The sequence below is a fragment of the Xiphophorus maculatus genome, chromosome 2 (assembly GCF_002775205.1).
Source record: "Xiphophorus maculatus strain JP 163 A chromosome 2, X_maculatus-5.0-male, whole genome shotgun sequence".
Taxonomy (NCBI): domain Eukaryota; kingdom Metazoa; phylum Chordata; class Actinopteri; order Cyprinodontiformes; family Poeciliidae; genus Xiphophorus; species Xiphophorus maculatus.
In genome coordinates, this window is record NC_036444.1 from 14,460,803 (window position 1) to 14,480,625 (window position 19,823).

General features: G+C 39.8%; 1 protein-coding gene across 2 annotated transcripts; it reads left to right on the forward strand.

Annotated features, from left to right (window-relative positions):
- Positions 1-897: 897 nt before the first annotated feature.
- On the forward strand, positions 898-19,459 carry man2a2 (mannosidase alpha class 2A member 2). Of its 2 annotated transcripts, XR_002754271.1 has the most exons (24): positions 898-1,068; positions 3,083-3,996; positions 4,328-4,585; positions 5,409-5,553; positions 6,840-7,011; positions 7,224-7,351; positions 7,670-7,843; positions 8,565-8,751; positions 9,204-9,381; positions 9,639-9,841; positions 10,553-10,735; positions 10,852-10,966; positions 11,049-11,119; positions 11,208-11,373; positions 12,823-13,059; positions 13,686-13,808; positions 14,030-14,144; positions 14,823-14,956; positions 15,063-15,204; positions 15,485-15,618; positions 16,414-16,608; positions 16,702-16,815; positions 17,771-18,096; positions 18,455-19,459. XR_002754271.1 is itself a non-coding variant. In XM_023350390.1 (23 exons), the coding sequence occupies exons 2-23, from the start codon at positions 3,865-3,867 to the stop codon at positions 17,921-17,923; spliced, it is 3,459 nt and encodes a 1,152-aa protein (XP_023206158.1). In that variant the 5' UTR covers positions 898-1,068; positions 3,083-3,864; the 3' UTR covers positions 17,924-19,459. The 2 variants fall into 2 exon arrangements, 1 of the variants encoding a protein (XP_023206158.1); XM_023350390.1 differs by having other exon boundaries at positions 17,771-19,459.
- Positions 19,460-19,823: the final 364 nt, after the last annotated feature.

Consider the following 19,823-nt stretch of genomic DNA (forward strand, 5'->3'; position numbering starts at 1 on the left):
TAAAGCTTACAGATAGACCTACAATAGCAATTACAAGAACATTCGTGTTTTTGTTTCACTTTGTAAACTTTATAACACCAGTAAAGGTGAGCCTGGTATTAGATTGATTATAATGCTCTTAGTGTCACTATTATGTCACAGTATGTTTGCATGATAATTTTATGTACAGATAATTTGGTTTATTTTATTTTCCACTGTAATTATCCAGGGTTCAACACAACTACAGCAAAAACAAGCACTGCATATTTTATTACAGATAATGTAGGTTAGCTGTTTAAGTGATGCACTGGTGTCTGGAGAAAGAGTAATTTTCTCTTTTAGCCAACTAATCTAGCAATGGACAAACAAAGCTGTAAACAGTCTGTATACCTAGTTGAACTTACTTGCTGGTATTTGTACACTGTTACATATTTTTCTGCTGCATATCTATAACATCTACCAGTGGCTATTCATACTGGAGTTGCAAACTGCAATTTGGGAGTTAATAAAAAGATGACTGAAGTGGATCTCAAAAGATTACAAGTTCTATTTTCAAAGTTTAATCTTCAAGTAAACCCAACTAATCACTTTGTTTGGAACTGAACAAGACAATTAAACTAATAAATTGAATGAAAAAGAACTTGACTGGTAACAGGAAGAAGATGTTAAAAAAAATTCTGACTTTATTATTATTATTATTATTATTATTTGGTGGCCCTCTTCCATAAGCTACAATAATAAGTAATTTGACATTTGTACTGTGCTGCTTGTCAGCATATTCGACTGACAACCGTACATTGTAGTTAAATATTAATTTACAAACTCCATTGGATTATTCTGAATGTACTGCAGACTCTGAAATCATAAATTTCAACATTAGGACTGAAGAGCACAGCAACCAGCTGAGGCTATTGGTCAATCAGCGACGCAGCTCATTTCTTCCCAGAAGCCTTTGTAGCAGCTCAGCGGTGCTAACTGCTAAGCTCAAAATGCTACTTCATTAATCCGTCTGCCTGCAGCGGAAAGCAGAAATCCCGTCGCTGCTGGGCTTCTTCACTCTGCTGGAGTACCGCTGTGTATCGTTAACGGGTAAGCCTGGGTTTCTTCTTATTTATTTTTTATCTGCAATGAACCACGATCAGACGGAAGTGTTAGTTGAGGAGGTTTACATGGAAAGTGAGTTGTTAGCCATAAAAAATACCATCAGCTTCTGTTTGTCTATATGTTAGCAAATTTGTACTTGATGTCGTTTGTTACTTTCGAGACGTCTGTTGGAGAGAAAACGGAGGCAAACGTTTATCAAAATGTAAATGCCATTTTGAAACTTTAAACTACCCGTGTTGGACTCACGAATTGAATTTATTAGCCAGTGTAAATGCTATACTGGTATGTGCAGGGAGCTAGCGCTAGCTTGTTTGGCTGTCACATCTGTCGTTTATAAGAAGTGACTTTAAGTTTGACAGAGGCTGTTCCTTTCACCTACGCCTTCTGGAGAACTGATTTGGCCCGGGTGTTGTCCAAATAAACGCGATTACTGTAGTTGGCTCAAGTTTGAAGCAACTAAGCTTGTCCCAGAATGTTAGCAGAGAGATAGCAGAGCAAGATTAATTCTAGTAAAACATCTACAGAGGTGTCACCTCTCGGTCAGTAGTCGGATGAATACCATTCAGTTGAACAGATGCTAGCTAAACAATAGGCGTTATTCTTTGATAACAGTGAACTCCTCTTAGTATTAGGTCGACATTTTTATTTTGCTGCTTGAATACAGGCTGCAGCTCTCTGTTGCCTCTGTTTACACATGCATCAAAACCGTTCCTCTTGGATCCTTTTTGGTCCAGATGGTCTAAAAAAAATATCATCTTCTTGTGGAACGAACGGCCATTTTTGCAGCCAGCCTTAACTAATGGCTGTGCCAAGTTATTATCTCAGTTCCCTGTGGTAATGCTAATATGTTTCCAGCCTATGACGTTGGAAGATTATGATCATGGGTTTACACAAGGAGAAAATATTAAAAACCTAATAGAAGCAATAGAACATTCTCTGTTTTGATGGGTTCTCTGATAAATGGGGCATGAAATTAGGAAAACAGGACATTGCAATTTTGTTGAGTATTGTGTGGCAGAAATTGTTTAACCCATATTTTCCTCACTTCTTGCTTGCTTGTTCATCATCAAGATGTCACCACTATTCTTCCAGAGCTTAATAATCTTGGTCACTAAAATCTATAAACATAAAGGCAGTGAAAGTTCACCCAAGTGACCGAATATATTTCTGGCAAGCACTAGTTTTAATGCTTGGCACTGTTAAATTAAAAACCTGTTAAACATTGTGTCCAAGCAGTGCGCTGCTATAGTAATGTCATACTTGTTAGAATGGAAATGTGATGCAACATGTTGTGAAGATCTATTTACAGATTTCCCTCAGAATTTGGAGTTTTCCAACTTTTTGCCATCTTGAAATGGTATGCAGAAGAAACCCTAAACACTAATGTTGTATAGATTAATGACACACAGAGTGATATGTATTTAAAACATTAATTTCTTTTACCTTGATGAATATGGCTTCCCCCAAATTATTAATGACTGTGAAAACCTCACACTGGATCTGAAACAACCTAGTCTATGTACCTCTGGTGTGTCTGGTTCACAAGCCATGGAGAGCTTGTAAATGACCAAAGTCTTAGGAACTTTTTTACAATCCTGTTGAAGCTGTGATTGGCCTGTTGCTAAAACATTTTTCTTTTTTTTTTCAAACACATATTTTTCTTTTGCTCAACTTGCCATCAGTATGGTTGGCTACAGCACTGTGTAAATCGCCAACTTCTTTAGCAATGCCTTTTTGTGGTTTGTCCTTATTTTTAAATGTTTGTGATGTTTCATGGTTGTGAAATTAAAATGTAAAATAAAGTGAACTGTGGATTTTATAAGCTGAAGGCCACAACCACAGAAATGACCAAACATACATACTTGAGAGAAAAAAAACGAGTTTTTTTTAATATATTGGATGTGACTTTTACATTTTTAGGAAATTTAATTTTCAATAATATTCAAATTTTATGAAAATGCACTTATATTATACCTTCATTTTTGTTCTCTCTCTGCAGCTGAAGAGGACCTTCAAATGTGACGTTGCCTCTGCACAGTGTCTATCCAAGGACAGACACTGATCGTGCTGCCAGAGTCAACATTAATCCACAATGCCACAGAGAGAAGGATAGCGGTTGTATCATTTCAATTCCTGGAGCTGCTTTGGAGTGAAGCTTGAGTTTAAAAAAGGGGAAAAAAGCTGCTGTGACTTTTAGCCAAGTTTTTTTTTTTTTTTTTTTCTTTTCCATTTGCACTATTGCTCTGTGTGCAAACTGTAGTGGCAGACGAAGCAAAAGGGCGTTGACTCTGGCTGTGCAGGAGGATTGAAGTTTTCGGTGGGAGTGGGGACTGGACCAAGAGAGCAGGTGTACAGCAACAACAGTCATGCTACAGGGACACTAGTCTCACTATTTGTGCCTCTACTGTGTCGTGTTTTTTCTTTTCCTGCAATCTCATCGGTTTGGATGGTTGAGCACAAGGGCCACTTTGAAGGAGACCACCAGTGACTGTGGTTCTGGCCAGAGCTGACAGACCTATTGCCAACAATTACTGCTTCAGAAGCTTCTCCACAGCCTCTACTGCAGTAGCCTCCTGTCACTGTGATATTCGGTGTGGTGAGTGGAGGTTGCAGGCATCACAGCTTCTACGCTGGCGTAGATGCTTAGTTTCCATCATTACTTTTTGCACTGAAATCCAGTTCTCTTGGACCCTTTTTGCTGTTGAAAACACTAGATCTAGTCAAGGTCATTTTTTAAATATATCTGAGTCTTGAGGAAACAAAGGACTGCTCCAGAGGAGGATGAAGCTGAGGAAACAGGTGACGGTGTGCGGAGGGGCCATATTCTGTGTGGCTGTGTTCTCTCTTTATTTGATGTTGGACCGAGTCCAGCATGACCCTGCAAGGCGACAGAATGGAGGAAACTTTCCACGGGTAAGAATTCCTGCTGTAGCCTGGCTTAATATTTACTTTGAAAACCTAATGAGAGCCTTTATTTTTTTTGTTTTACAGAAATTGTTTAGTGTGCCAAGCCTAAATTAAACATTTCAGCAACTTTTAGGAATGATGTCTAATTATTCAGATTCATTTAAATTGTCCTGTAGAAACAAGGCTTAAATGGGTTGTAAATACTTTTTATACAGACTCATTAACGTTAAACATACTGCAATAATAAATTACATGTACTTAATTTCTACCGTCAGCCTATGGATACTGTTAGATTAGGAGTGCACAACTCTTTGGTTTATGATTATTTTCTCTTTAGAGCCAAATCTCAGTCCTCCAGAATCGGATAGAGCAGCTGGAGCAGCTCCTGGAGGAAAACCACCAAATAATCAGCCACATAAAGGACTCTGTGATGGAGCTCACAGACACAGGAGCTGTGTCTCCCAGCGGCCACCTGCCGTTCAGAAGTGCCAATGGGTCCTGGGTGCTACCGTTTGATGGTCGCCCAGCTTTCCTTGCTGTAAAGCCTCAGGATTGCCAGTTTGCTGTTAGCACCCATGCTCAAACAGATGTACAGGTAAATATTCCGCTCTTTTAAATAAGACGCCAAAATCAAAATTTTGCAATCACTTGTGCGACTAGTGAATTTGTTTCCATTGTCATCATGTCCTTAGGAGTCTCTCTACTCCTCATTGCAGAAAGGAGTTTCTAAATTTTCCATGGTTGCAACTCACATTTCTCTCTTGCTCCACCCTTCAATGTATTTTCCTTGAAAATGTTGTACAATTTCGACTTTATTGTCAAATAAAAAAAGGAACTCTATCAGAAGCAAATTTTCTTACTTTTTGTGCTATGGATAAATAAGATGCAGCAGATCAGGGCAATGAGTGTAAAACCAACATGGAATAAATATGTTGATACCCAGGTTGTGCATGCAGATTACAGCAATCCTTTGCAATTAGCATATTGCAAATATTATTATTGCAATAACTTTTGAAGTTTAGTCTATTTACCAGCTCTAACATAACAATCAGCCAAGCACAGTTGATTTGAAGTAGGTCTTTGGTATGCGTTTTATGAAGTGAGCCAGCTAGGACATGGACAATGCACATCTGGAGGTGCTCTGAAGTTTCTCAGCAGAAAACGCAACAGATTAGAGCCATCTTTCTACAGAGCTAGTTAAATCCACCCAAATTGTTGACAGGGGAGTTTTTCCCTGTTTTGCCATGTCGGGCAAGTTTTTACTGAAGTGTAAGGGTGTACTACTGAGGGGCCGCTGCTGTTGTCAAGAAGCTCCATTTAAATATGAAGGATTTTTTATAATTGCCAGTGTCTCCTTATATTTTCAAATAAACTCAGTTTATTTTGACTGTCAATAATGGGTAAATGTTTTGCTTTAGATGCTGGATGTGTACTCCCTTCTCAAGTTTGACAACCTTGACGGAGGTGTGTGGAAGCAGGGCTTTGACATCACTTATGAACCTGATGAGTGGGACAATGAACCTCTGCAAGTATTTGTGATTCCTCATTCTCACAATGATCCAGGTGAGTTGCACTTTTGAATGTCTATTTATTGGAGACTGTTTTTGTAAGCAAAACTTGTCAAAAAGGCATAGAATGGTCTAATTCTCACAGTGTAAGGCTGAAGGGGGAAAAATGCTGTGATATAGAAAGATGTAAAACTATGTCATATAACTATTGATCTTTGGAGAGTAACACAAGAACAGCAAGACATAGTTGGGGTGTCTGCTCAGGTTGCTATCCTGCAGTCGGTTACTTTACAGACATGTCACTCATTGCTTGCCATTTCTAATTAAGGTTGTGAGTCATGCCTCATTTTGTTTTCATATTGAATTCTATTGATTTACTTGTAAGTGGAAATATTTTCAATCAGACCAATCTTCAGCCTTCTTTCAGGAAGCTGACCAGCAGTGTGCAGCATTAGGTGGGGGAGGGGAAGTTCTGATTTACTCTAAGCTCCACACATCTTGGAAAAAAAGTCAGGCACCTATTCTGATATTTCATTAAAATGACTTTTAACTGCAGGGAAGGTATGAATTATATTTGCAATTTTCCTAGACCTAGTGTTACAGCAAAGTTGACATTAGGTCAACCTTTAAAGGGACTAAATCTCGGGTCAAGTTTGTAGGGAGAAAGTCAAATCAATTACTTTTGACCTTACCTGAATAGGCCAATAGAATTAGGGATTCATGAATAAATTTGATGCATTTGTCATTATTATTCTCGTCATAATGCTGACATGACTGACGGTTTGCCCCAAACAATGAAATTAGGATGATATTGCTATTGGAAAACTGTAGCTTGTTAGAGCCATGATTGGCTGAGATTGTATTTAAGACTGACATTTCCATTATACTTGTTTACTCATCCATGATATCTGCTCGCTAACTCGACAGTTATTGATGTGTTGACAGGCTGCAGAGGATTAAGAGTAGGAACAATATTTATTTAAAAATGTAAAGTTTTCTTAACTCCTACATGAAGCATTATTTGTACAGAATTTGTGGTACAAATATGTTTCCTGAATATTTGATATTTTATACACAACACTTGAATTGGGCATTTAAAGTGCAACAAAATAGCTTTTCTTATGAAGCGAGAAGGCTTTCCGAATGGACCAGCTGTCTTTGAATAAAATATGAGTTTTATTTTTGGTGCTCTGCAGCACTTTTACGTCTGAGTTGTTTGTTCACCTGTCCTTTGTTTTTGTTTCAATTGGCTTGATAATCATGGCAGAAGGGTTGTTTCAGAGAGATGGATCAGTCTGTGATGAGCCATCTGCGTGTCTCTTTGTCCTAATGTGTTGCTAGGTTGGGTCAAGACTTTTGACAAGTACTTCACAGACCAGACGCAGCATATTTTAAACAACATGGTCGTGAAGCTGGCCGAGGATTCTCGGAGGAAGTTCATCTGGTCAGAGATTTCATTCTTTGCCAAGTGGTGGGAGACTGCAGACGTCTACAAACAGGAGGCCATGCGCAAGTGAGTCACAGCTTTGCGAGTTTTGCCAATTATCTTCAGAATTAGTCGATGCAGACACTCAAAGCCCTCAGCACAGTTCCCTACACAGAGGGTGGTATCTGCTGGCAGATTATGTCAGCTCTATTTATAGCTTGTTATATGGTTAGTGGGACTCTCTCACATTAGGGCTGGATTATTCTCACCTCGCTCTCCTAATCCTTTCTTTTTAACAGACTGATCCTTGGAGGGCAGCTAGAGATTGTGACAGGAGGCTGGGTGATGACAGATGAAGCCAACGCTCACTACTTTGCTATGATAGATCAGCTCATTGAAGGGCATCAGTGGTTGGAGAGAAATCTGGGTAACACATTTTAGCACTTTCATTTAGATTTTCCAAGATTAATGCTGAAGTCTTTAAGACGCTCCACTCTGAGAAGTTTTAGTAGTTCTGCCTTCACATAACTGTAAAATATATCACCCCTCGCTGTGCTTGATAGTGAAATTTAGGCCCCGACATCCCACATTTCAGCCGATGTAGCGTCTTGCTCAGCGGGTGATGAAATCATTTCCACCACTTTCAGAGCATCTAGCTGTGGAGTGTGATTTCTTTAAAAAAAAAAAAAAAGCATTTCCTTACTTATCCAAGGCATGGAACTAAAATATTTGCTTGCTGCTATAGGTATTACTCCTCAAAGCGGGTGGGCTGTGGACCCCTTCGGTCACAGTGCCACCATGCCCTATCTGCTGAAGAAGGCCAACGTGACCAGCATGCTGATCCAAAGGATCCACTACTCCATTAAAAAACACTTTTCTTCAACCAGAAGTCTGGAGTTTATGTGGCGACAGGCCTGGGGTGAGTGGACCAGTGCCAACGACATCTTAAGATTTTTAGTGCTCCTCTTCAAACTCATTTAAGAATGAGCCAAAACACTTGTTGTAGTATATTAAATAGTGGCTTTTTTTAAAGTGTATGCTGTAAAGACCTAAACAGAGCTGTTTTTTCCCCTAATTTATTTGTTCCTACTGGAAATATCATCAGTAGAAGATAATGTAAATGTGTTGTTGCCAGTACTCATGGGGGTTCATTTAGCCATTTAATGTTCATCCCCAGACAACACTTACAAACACTAAGCTCCTAAATTTGTATGCAGCAATGCTGGAGGGAAAACTTGCTTTCTGTGTCAACCATGTTTTTTTTGGAATGTTGTTAATAGTGAAAGTAATGTGTTTTGCTAAAGTGTTCATACCCATTGAAGTTTCCCACATTTTCTCACATTACAGCTTCAAACTTGAATGTATTGAGGAGAGATTATATGTGGTACATAAACACAATGTCGTGGAAGGAAAAAGATGCATATTTTTTTAACAATTGCAGTAGTCGTCCTGTCGGTTTTTTCTATCTTACCTGTGGATCACTTCCTAAAACTTTTTTTTTTTTTTTTTAAACTTTTCACAATTTTTCTTCCACTTGAGTTTTGCATGAATTTGTTATTGCATCACATAAAATCTGAGTAAAATAAAGTGCTACATTTTAAACTTGTGGTTTGCCTTCTGTTTCTTTGTTGCTCTGTCAGACACTGGCTCCAGCACAGACATCTTTTGCCACATGATGCCCTTCTACAGCTATGATGTGCCTCACACCTGCGGTCCTGATCCAAAGATCTGCTGCCAGTTTGACTTCAAGAGATTACCGGGAGGTCGGATCAACTGTCCTTGGAAAGTGCCGCCCAAATCCGTGGTGGAGGCCAATGTTGCAGAAAGGTGAGGATTTGCTTTGTTTATCTTGTAAACACTGTCATAAATTGCTGAGGGGTGTGTAGGACCGTGCAGTGACTGCCACTGAGGCTTTTTAGAGAGCTGTAAATAAGCATTGGATGATAAAGTTGTTTACTGCAATCCAGGATTGGTTGGGGTGTCTCCTCTTTATTTGAATACATTTTGTACTTTCTGCATGGTTTTGGTATTCACCTCCAGCAAGACCCACAGCAGATTTGTCAGTGTAATGTTTTCTGTAATGGCCCCTTAATAAACTCTACTTGAACTCGTGCCAGTGACAACAGCCAAGGAGAAGGAATAAACTGCAGGAGGTGGAAACTGAGCTCTTATCGCTCTGGAGCCATATTATCCAGCTTTCAGAGGATGCGCTTGTTCAGGACATGAAAACTCCGTTTTCATTTTCCTCTCTCATCATGCGCCTCTTTTCTCGTTCACAGAGCAGAGTTGCTTCTGGATCAGTACCGTAAAAAGTCTAAACTCTACCGCAGCAAGGTGCTTCTGGTTCCATTAGGAGATGACTTTCGCTACGATAAGGCTCTGGAGTGGGATCAGCAGTACATCAATTACCAGAAGCTGTTTGATTACATGAACTCGCACCCTGAGCTGCACGTTCAGGTGAGGGAAGGCTTTATCAGGTGTCTCAAATTACCTCACCGAAGGTGGGCTTTTTTTTTTTCACCTTTATGCATGAAGTGTATTTCAGTGAATGACTAAATTATACAGCTGTACATTAACTCGCAGCCTGAACAAAGAAGCTGTCAAGACTTGATGCTCCAGATAAAACCCCCACACATTATAATAATGAAAGACTTCTTTTGTGTAGCTTTCTTAGAGTAGGATTTTATTCTTGTCATGTTGTCTCCCTCTTCCAGGCTCAGTTTGGGACCCTCACAGACTACTTCAATGCTGTGTACAAAGCCTACGGAGTGCCTCAGGGATCCAGACCTGGTGACTTTCCTGTCCTCAGTGGGGATTTCTTTGCCTACGCAGACCGTGAGGACCACTACTGGACAGGCTATTACACCTCCAGACCCTTTTACAAAAGCTTGGACCGTGTGATTGAGTCACATCTGAGGTGAGGGAGATTTTCTGTTTACTAAGTTACGTTAATTAACAATAATTACAAGGTTTTTATGAGGTTGGGAAAAAGTGATGCAGTGTTATATTTGGTATTTTCCAGATGGATGTTGAATATACATTTTCCCCCAGACTTTGTCCCTTATCCCATAGTCTAAATAAAGGTTGTAGCTGTCCATCCGTTTAACCAGTCATCCATCCTTCCATATCCCTGTCTGCTCATCTTGCCTTCTGAACTTCTGTTTAATATTCATTTGTCTCTTATCTCTTTTGTCCACCATCTGTTCATCCATCCACATTCCTTCCATTCATCCCTTTTTTATGTCCATCCATCTGGCAATCTGTCCATCATCCATCCATTTCATCTTTTCATCCCTTTGTTCGTCCATCCATTACCCTCTCTCTGCAGTCTCTTTGACCACTGTGGAAAAATCTTACTTCATAAAATTTTTGCATTTGGACTTAAAAAAAAAAAAAGACTGAAAAAACTGGAAATGTGTGTGGTATTGCTATGAAAAAAAGTTTATGAACTTTGTAACTGATCTTTATTTTACTACTTTTAGTTTAGACCATTTCTTTCATCAAACGGTTGCTAAAAATATTCCACTAAACTGTAAGTGGTGTTAGCATGACCCACTTATGTCAACATGACTGAAGCTCAACAAAGATTAATCTTTTTCTGTTGCAACTACTCTGTTGCTTTTTTTAGAGGGGCAGAGATTCTCTACAGCCTGGCAGTAGCAAACGCTCGGCATGCTGGGATGGAGGGTCGCTATCCAGTGACTGACTACGCCCTGCTGGTAGATGCAAGGCGGTCAGTCGGCCTCTTCCAGCATCACGATGCGATCACTGGCACCGCTAAGGAGAATGTTGTCATTGACTACGGTACCAAGTAAGATCATAAGGGGGAGAGGAAGATATGTGTATATATATATTTTTTTCTCCTGATTAGTATGAAAACATGCATTTTATTTAGTTATGTTCCCCATCTTCCTCCCCTCTCCATAGATTACTACGTGCACTCATCGGCCTGAAGAGAGTTATTATCAATGCTGCTCATTTCTTGGTGATGAAGAACAAAGAGTTTTATCGTTTTTACCAGACCGAGCCCTTCCTGGAGACAGTGAGAGGAAACAGGGACTGACATATCATATCAGAATCCTGCATACACTTAGTATTCTGAATGCCTTATTTCACTTCTTTAGGATGACAGACGTGCGACTCAGGACTCTCTGCCTCAGCGCACTTTAATTGAGCTGGACCCAGCTGGACCAAGGTAAAACGTTCATCCCTCACATCTGTTTTTTTTGTTTTTGTTACTTCCATCCTTCACATTTGATCATGTTTTTATTTCTCTCTACCAGATACCTGGTTCTGTTCAACCCCATTGAACAGGAGCGTCTCTGCGCTGTCACCGTGTTGGTGAACACGGTCAGGGTGCGGGTGCTTACTGAAGACGGACAGACTCTCCCTGTACAGCTGAGCGCTCAGTGGAGCTCTGCTACTCAAATGAGTGCCGAGGTATTTGAGGTAAGATGAATAATTGATTGACTAGTCTGAAAAGTGAGGGAAAAAACTTTAAAGAGTGAAAGTTTATGGGAGTGAATCGATATTTACAATAAAATATTGAACATGAAGTTATAATTTTCACATTTTCTTGTGCTGACCATAACTTTTGAGGACAGATGGCTCTTTGACCTTGTCTGTTTGATCTTCTCCCAGTTTTCAGGTTTTTGTGAAGGATCTTGGAGCATGGAGACAGTTTAATTAAACAAGACATGTCATGTATCCCTGCAAACTGATACCTTGTGATCTCCATTTTAGTTAGTTGATATTTTGAACGAGCCACGCTCAGCTGACGTCTTACCGTCGTTCCTGGAAAACAGGAGTGAAACGACTTTCAGAACAAGATTTATTAACATAACCTGGGAATATTAAATAGATTGACTTTGAGTTGTGAGTGTAGCAAAAAGCAACATATCAACCTACTTAAACTCTGACAGTGTCTGGTTAAATAAACTGGAGGAAGATAAGAGACTGTCATCTCGTGTTATTATGATGCTGATTGTCAGTTTGTGTATCTTTTTTTTTTTTTCTATTTGTTTTTTATCGCCCTGCAAGGGGTCTTTTTGTGGGTTCTAGTGTCCCTTTTTCAAAGTAGGCTGACAGGAGGGCCGTGTCGAGGCCACGTTGCCTCTGAATGTGGGTCGCGGTAACCCCTCCTCCACCACGGCACGCCCGTGTGTATCTTTTTAAATGAAATGGACTGTTCAAAAATTAACCTCCAGTGTGTTAAACAGGATTTTTTTGATTGGCTGAGCCTGCCTGGTTTAGCTCCAGGTTCTTTTAATCTGACCAACAAACGGTTCCAGTAGAAGTTCTAGTAAAGTTTAACAAACTAGATGTTTGTAAAGGTAGGACTGAAAAGAAATGAAAGAAAAAATGTTTTCATTGCATTTAAGGTTCTCAATTCTGCTTCAGTTTAGTTTGCAGTATTTTTTATTTTTTTAGTAGTAGTTTACACTAAAGCAGAAGCTTTTTTTTTTAAAGCCCAAACTGAGCACTTTCTAGATTGATTTATGTGCATGTCATAATGCACTGAATCTATTTTCAATTTTTTATTTTACAACCAGAATAAAGGTTTCAGATCATAAACTGTGCTTTAGAGAAATTTAACCATGAATCAGTTGAAAAACCAAAGCAGCACAAAGCTTCCTATCTACCAAGCTGCTAAATCAGAAGCCAACTTAAATATTTCATGCAGATAATAAACTGACTCTAGTACGATTGCTTTGGTCGCCAGGTTGAATTTGTTATTTTTTTTATTAAATGAACTTCAGGTGTGAAAATCCCCGTAGTTAGCGCCTCATGGTTTATACTTGACATCCACATTAATAAAGTCAAATGAAGCCAGGAATGTTTGTCTTTCTCCAATATGGCTGGATATTAAAACTGTTAACTTGTCTTCAATCTGTCCAGGCAACATTCATGGTCCGCCTACCTCCCCTCGGTCTGGCTGTTTTTCATCTTTATGACTCGGCCGATTCACCCATGACGATTCGCTCAGACACTCTGCTCAGGCTGTCAGGGCGCAGCGTCTCTGCTCGGGCTCTGGACCCTCTTCCTGTCCGCTCTCAGCCGGCTGACGCTCAGACCTTTCACATCAGCACGCAGACTCTGACTCTTGGTTTCTCTGGAACCACCGGCCTGCTGGAGGTTTGTGTTTTTCCTGCTTCTGTTGATTTTAAATCTGTTAAAGATTTACTACCATAATTTCTGGACTATGAGCAGGTGCTTTTTTAAAATGCATTTTTATTTATGTATACACACTTTGAATAGCGTGATGCGCTTAATATCCAGCTTTTTACTAAAGTGATTCAAAGGCAATACTGCTGCATGAACTAGGTGAAGTGACAAGATTTGCTGAATTTTTATTCTTTTTTGCAAGCATTTCAATGACATATAACAGTTTAAAAGTCTGTTTACTCATTTTTAGTTAGTTAGCTTCAATCCTCAGTTGCGTGGTAAAAACATCATCTGGCAAATAAAATATTTGTTTAGGATCTAGGTGTGCCCACTTTAACAGTCACACACAAGGGGAAGTGAAATAATTTATAATAAAACATTTTTAAACAACCTCAAAGGCAATAAGTCAAGGAGTTCACAACATAGACACCCACAGCTTATAGACAAGGTTGACAAAATGTATTTTTTTGTTTCGTTTTTTTTATTTTCAAAGATGTAGTATATACATACTTGAGACTTGCATGTATGAAAGAATCAATCTTTCTTCTGCTTTCTTCATTTTTGCTTTGCCTCAGTTTGTCATTTTTCATCTGCAGAGTATCAAGCGTAAGGATGATCCACAAGAAGTTAAGATTCAAATGCAGTTCATGATCTACGGCACTCGTCCTTCGAAAGACAAAAGTGGCGCTTACCTCTTCCTGCCGGATGGAAAACCAAAGGTATCCTTGTGGTTGTATCTCACGTGTTGACTTGCCTCTCGAAAGACTTTGATGGAGTCTCCCATGGATATCATCTCATTTTATCCTGCTGGGTAGCTCAGGGCAGGAATGGGGGCAGACTGGATTTAAGAAACAAACCATACAGGCACAGCCCTGCACTATTTGATTGCCTGTCGTGTCTCATTTTTAGCACATCTTGTCTGACTGCTCTTTGTTTCCAGCCCTACAACCAGAAAGAACCTCCTGCGGTGCGTGTTGTCGAAGGGCCTCTTTTCTCTGAAGTGGTGACACAATACCAGCACTTTCAGCAGACTGTTCGCATACACAACGTGCCAGGTAATAAACGCAGAGATCGACTTAATAGACACAGCTCAGATTATTCTATTCAATTTTTTTTGGCTCATTTTACACCATCTGGTGCAACGTGAGCCAGAATGTAGAGTGAAATACCAGTTTTATTGTCTTCTGCCAGCTAACTGTTGGCAGTATTTTTTTTAAATAATTTAAGAAGTTTTTATATGGGTACGTATCAGCAAGCTAGAATTTTAAAAGACATTTTTAAAATTCAGTTCAAAAGTAAAGCTTGTGTGATGATGCTTAACTAATAAAAAAAACTTAAATTAGATTACAACAGAAAACCCATTAAAATGCTTAGCAGTGCAGGTCATGCCCCCAAAACTTTGCTTAAAAATTAAGATTGTAGCTTGTGTGCTGTGACACGTTTTCCTTTCTCTCAACTTTACAACTTGCTCAGAAGCCTCTGAACAGCTTGTTAATGTGACATCTTATATTATTTGAAGTGTGATTTTTTTTTTTTTTTATTTTTGTAATTAATCTGAGATTGACTTTTTTAAATTAAATTGCTGACATTTACTTTTCAATTGATATTTTTTTAATTATTTTTTAAAATTTATTATTATTTTTTTATTGACTGGTGTAAGAGGAAATCCAGATCCCATGTGTGTGTTTTACTTCTGGTACTAGTTTAGTTCTGCATTGTGATGCTGTTTGCAGGGGTGGATGGTTTATCTGTAGACATCACTATATTAGTGGACATCCGGGATCAGACCAATAAGGAGCTGTCGATGCGGCTGGTCACCAACATCCAAAATGGAGACGTCTTCTACACAGACCTCAACGGTTACCAGGTCAGTTGCATTCTGCGGTTAGAAACAGAAAGATAAAACAGAGCGACTTACTTGACAAAGCTTAGGAGCACAACATGCTCTGATTTTATTTATTTTTTTTTTATAGATCCAGCCCCGTCGATTCTACCAAAAGCTTCCTTTGCAAGGCAACTTTTACCCAATGTCAAGCCAGGCGTACATCCAGGACAGTCATCACCGCCTCACGCTGCACACGGCTCAGGCTTTGGGCATCTCCAGTCTGGACAGCGGTTTGTGTCACATTTATAGCCATTTAATGTTTCTCATTTCAAGATGAAATGGAAGTCTCAAAAGCATGCAGTATTTGTCTGTTTAGATCTCTCAGCTTTCCTTCTTATCTCCCTCCTAAGAGTTACTCAAAGAGAAAAGCAACTCGTACTCTGATATTGTAAACTGAGCGGTTTGTAAATGATGGACCATTCAAATAGTTTGCACTTATCGACTGATGCCTCTTAGTTCATTATAGGGACTTGGCTGTAAAGCTGTTGCCCTCGTTTGCCCTCTCCTTAGGTCAGCTGGAAGTGATTATGGACCGGCGGCTGATGCAGGATGATAATCGAGGGCTGGGTCAGGGTCTCAAAGACAACAAGAAGACAGCGAATCGTTTCCGCTTGCTACTGGAGAGAAGATCAATTGATAACAAGGTCAGTATCACAATTATTTTGCTACAAAAAATCTGTTAAAATTCCAGTTAATCACATCCGTATCAGGGTTGAATGACTTTCTTCAAAGTGTTTTAATCCACCGCAGATTTACTCTGCATTCTTTTACCGTACAAACCTTTCTCCATTCTTTTAGTTCCACCCCCACTACTCATTACCTCTCCATCTGTCTTTTTTTTGCCATCCTCTTCACTTGCTAATTTTGTTTTCCCTCTCTGCTTTTTTTCCACTCCATTACCCTCAGCATGATGGCTTCCTTGCCAAACTCTCATCTTTGTTGCGCTATTTCTTCTCTCAAATCCCGAGCGGCGGCGGCGGCGTTCGCGAGGTAACGTTGCCAAGGCAACAGCGAGGATGCTTTTAAACGTGGATCATAGCCGTAGTCGTAGCTCCAGCTGAATCTCGTTGCCTCCTTCCACCTCGTAGCTGTAGTTAAACTTCATTATGACAGAGCGGTGAGAGAAAGTAATGAGGTGATTTGTGATGTAAATGTATTCAAATGAGCAGAGGACAGAGGACTTTGGTTGTAGTTCCATCATCCTGCTGCTGATGTTGCAGTACATCACATCCTGAAACACCTCAATACTCTTAAATTCCAAATTTGACATCACGAAGGTGTGATTTGTGCTGCGTGTGTCAGGACTAGAATTAGAACCGTTCCTCCTCTGACATTGATTACATCTTGTTCCTCATGTAATGGCACAGACGAATCTCTAGAGGCGAGTCATCAGTGTCGTAATGATCACACTGTCATTTAAACCTTCCCGCGTCCTCTAGATGATGGACAGCGCGACAACGAGCTTCCCGTCTATGGTCAGCCACGCCACCAGCTCCCTGCTCAACCACGAGGTCCTGGCGTTGCCTGTTCTACCGAAAAGACGCGGCATCCCTCCTCTTCAGACGTTCGCCCCGCTCAAGTCTGTCATTCCCTGCGATGTCCACCTGCTCAACCTGCGCAGCATCCAGACACAGGTCAGGTGGAAGGGGTGGCCGAGTCTTTTGGCTTTAAATGTTCCGTGCAGGTTTTTTTTGTTATTTTAAAAGTTTCTGTGTTTATGTTTGCAGAAGGATCCCGAGTCTCCATCTCCCTACACCGCCTTGCTCTTACACCGCCTGGCTACTGACTGTGGATTTGAGGGTCAAAACCTCGGCTACAACTGCAGCACGACGCAGGGACGGGTAACTGTTTTAATACAAACTTGTTAAACCTCAACTGAAGTGTTCGAATTGACTCATCCGGTAGTTTTTGTCCCACACCAAGGAAACAATTCAAAAGTCTATTCATTCAAGCTGTTTAAGGTCTAGCTTTTAGGATGAGTTTTCATTTAACATATAAACTAGAGTTTCACTAAAAGCTGCTTGCTGCAAAATGGAGTTGTTTCTCTACAACTTGCTGATGGGACTTTTAATCAAGTAGAAGTAGGGGTGTGTGTATCTATTTGAGACGATAAATATATACTGCTTTAATTTAAGAAAATTTACAACATATTCAAACTTGTGCTTGTAGATCTTGTTTTTTTTTTAAGAATTTATCAGTCATTTTGTGTTAAATTATTCCAGCCTAAAAAAAAGTAAGAGTCAGATAAATCAAAATAACCACATGACATTGGTTCAGAGCGGCATCTATGAGATTATTCCATTTATGAATAATTTCTCTCATTTTAGAAGGGGACTGGATTTCAGATTATAGTCAATTTGCTGGTCTATATACATTTATTACATGTTTCTCCATCCTTTTTAAAAGGGACATTTTTATCAATATTTATTTTGTTTCCCCCCAAACAATGTTGGCGCTCTAGCGGACCTCCCAGTTTTTTAATGGCTGTTCAGATGCATTTGTCAACCCACATATTTCTATTTTTATGACCTAAATGTGCGAAAGCTTTTACTGAAGTGCTTGTAAACCTGCTGCTACTCTGACACATCACTTTGGGGTTTATCACTTCAAACAATTTAGTTTCTGCTTCAGACACATGAACAGAGAGATGGAGGGTTTGGATCCAGATATTTCTGCTGATACTGTAACCAACTATCCACCATGAGCTAATTTAACCAACAAGGGGATGTTGCCTCTTCCACACAGAGTTTCTGTCCAAATTCTAACCTGATTGTTCTGCTTTTGTTCTCTCTGCAGCTTAGTGTGTCAAATCTTTTCAAGAATGTGGACCTGCAGCTGCTGCAGCCCATGTCCCTGACTCTGATGCATTCCAGCATGCCTTTGGCCAACGACTCCATCATCACTCTGGAGCCCATGGAGATCTCTGCCTTCAAGCTCAAGCTGCGCTAAGAGCCGTAAACGCACATCGGACTAGCGACATCAAGAACCAGGGTCTGGGTTTCCCTGCATTGTTGAGCTGAACTCGGAGAAACAGGGTCCGCTGCAGTGGGGCTGACTGAACTGCAGGGGGCAGGCATCAGCAGCTGCTGCTGTAGCTCTGAGGAGACGCAGCAGAACTTGAGGTGAATTTGAAGTCGCTCCATATCTGGGAAAGACTGCTAGTATTTCTCATCAGTCAAAGCTGAGTCTGCAATCAGATATGAAAACACTTTCTTTTCTGCTTTGTAAGTTTTGTTTTTTTTTTTTTTTTGTGTTTTTTTTCTATCTTCTCGTGGACTCAACTACTGAATGTAAATATCCCAAATGACTGGAGGGGGCCGGGAATGGTGACGCATCTGAGTGCAATTTTCAGAGCTTTATTTCGTGTCTGGGTTATGATTTCTTTTCCTTTTTTTTTTTTTTTTTCAGATCTGGGAGAAAATCGATCACCAACATATCATTTTGTACCAATCAGTCTAATGTAGTCCTTTTTTTTTGCAGGAAACAGAATGTGTGGTCCTTGTTGTAAGGCCTGAGCTGCGAATCCTAAGCTGTGTTTCCACGAGTGCCCACTGTTCTCATCATTCGCAGAGAATGACTCCTCTGCTCCGCTCCTCACATTGTGCTTGTAGATAGTCCACAGATTCCCTCTCCCTCTTCGCAGATGAGAAAAGTGTGCAGGGTTCCTGCTTGTGTCCATCATTCTCCCGCTTGTAGCAAACCATATGCAGTAGATTAGGCGAAAGACTATACCTCATGTATACCAAACAGCAGATATATTGGTATTTATGTCTGAGCATATTAATGTGAATACTTGAGGTTGATTGTTTTTGGGGTGGGGGCATACTCTATCAGGGACCAGTCAATACTTTGGGTGTCATTTATTAATATCAATTTGCATCAGAGGGCCATATTGCAAAAATGAAGGATGCATCCCTTCATTCCAGAAATGAAGAATCTAGCTTTTGAAAATGACACACACAAAAAAAACTCCTGCTTCTTGTGGTACAGGGAGCTTCTTTGTCCTCCTTTTGGGTCATATAGTAAGAAAAAAGGAACAACCCTTCAGACCGTTGGGGCTTTGACTGTGACTGCGATCAGATACCGTTTTTTTTTTGTTGGGACAAATATCATTAGTTTATACGGGAAATCATTCTTTCCAAAAATCTCTATATCTGAGCTGGGTGCTTTTTATTTTTGATGCTTAATTCATTAAAATAAATGAAATTCCAATCTTACCACAAATGTGTAATTTTCTTCCTGATGAGTCGCAGCTCATATGCCCCAATGTGACCATAAAACCGTGTCTACACTTCTTTATGTAACGTGCATACTTCATCGTTTCGTTCTTTTTTTTTCTTTTTTTTTTTTTATAAACAAATCGGATTTCTTGACTAAGATCACAATGTGTCAGAATGTCATAAGGATATTGAACACAGTAAAAGTCTGTATGAAAACATTGTTTTTCCTTATGTTATAAACCACAGTTCTTCATCTGCTCCATAACAGATCAAAATAGTTCTTTAATAGTTAATGCAAAGTTTCTGCTGGGATCATAGTCATGTTGTCTAGGCTTCTTTTTTTTTTTTGCTCTAAAACTCTTTAAGAAGCCTAAATTTTCCATGATAGGATATTACCTTTTTAATTAGTTAAAAAAAAAATTATTTGCACAACTTTATGTTAAACCCTGTAAATTAAAAAAAGGGCTTGCCTGACTTTTCTTCAGGTGCCGACAGAAGACAAATCTGTCCTTTAGCTTCATAGCCAGTCACAGTAGGCTATCAAGCTCACTGTGACTGAAGGTGTTGAACTCAGGTATCCTATAAATGGAAAAGCACTGAGCTTACACAGCAGAACTAAAAAACAGCCA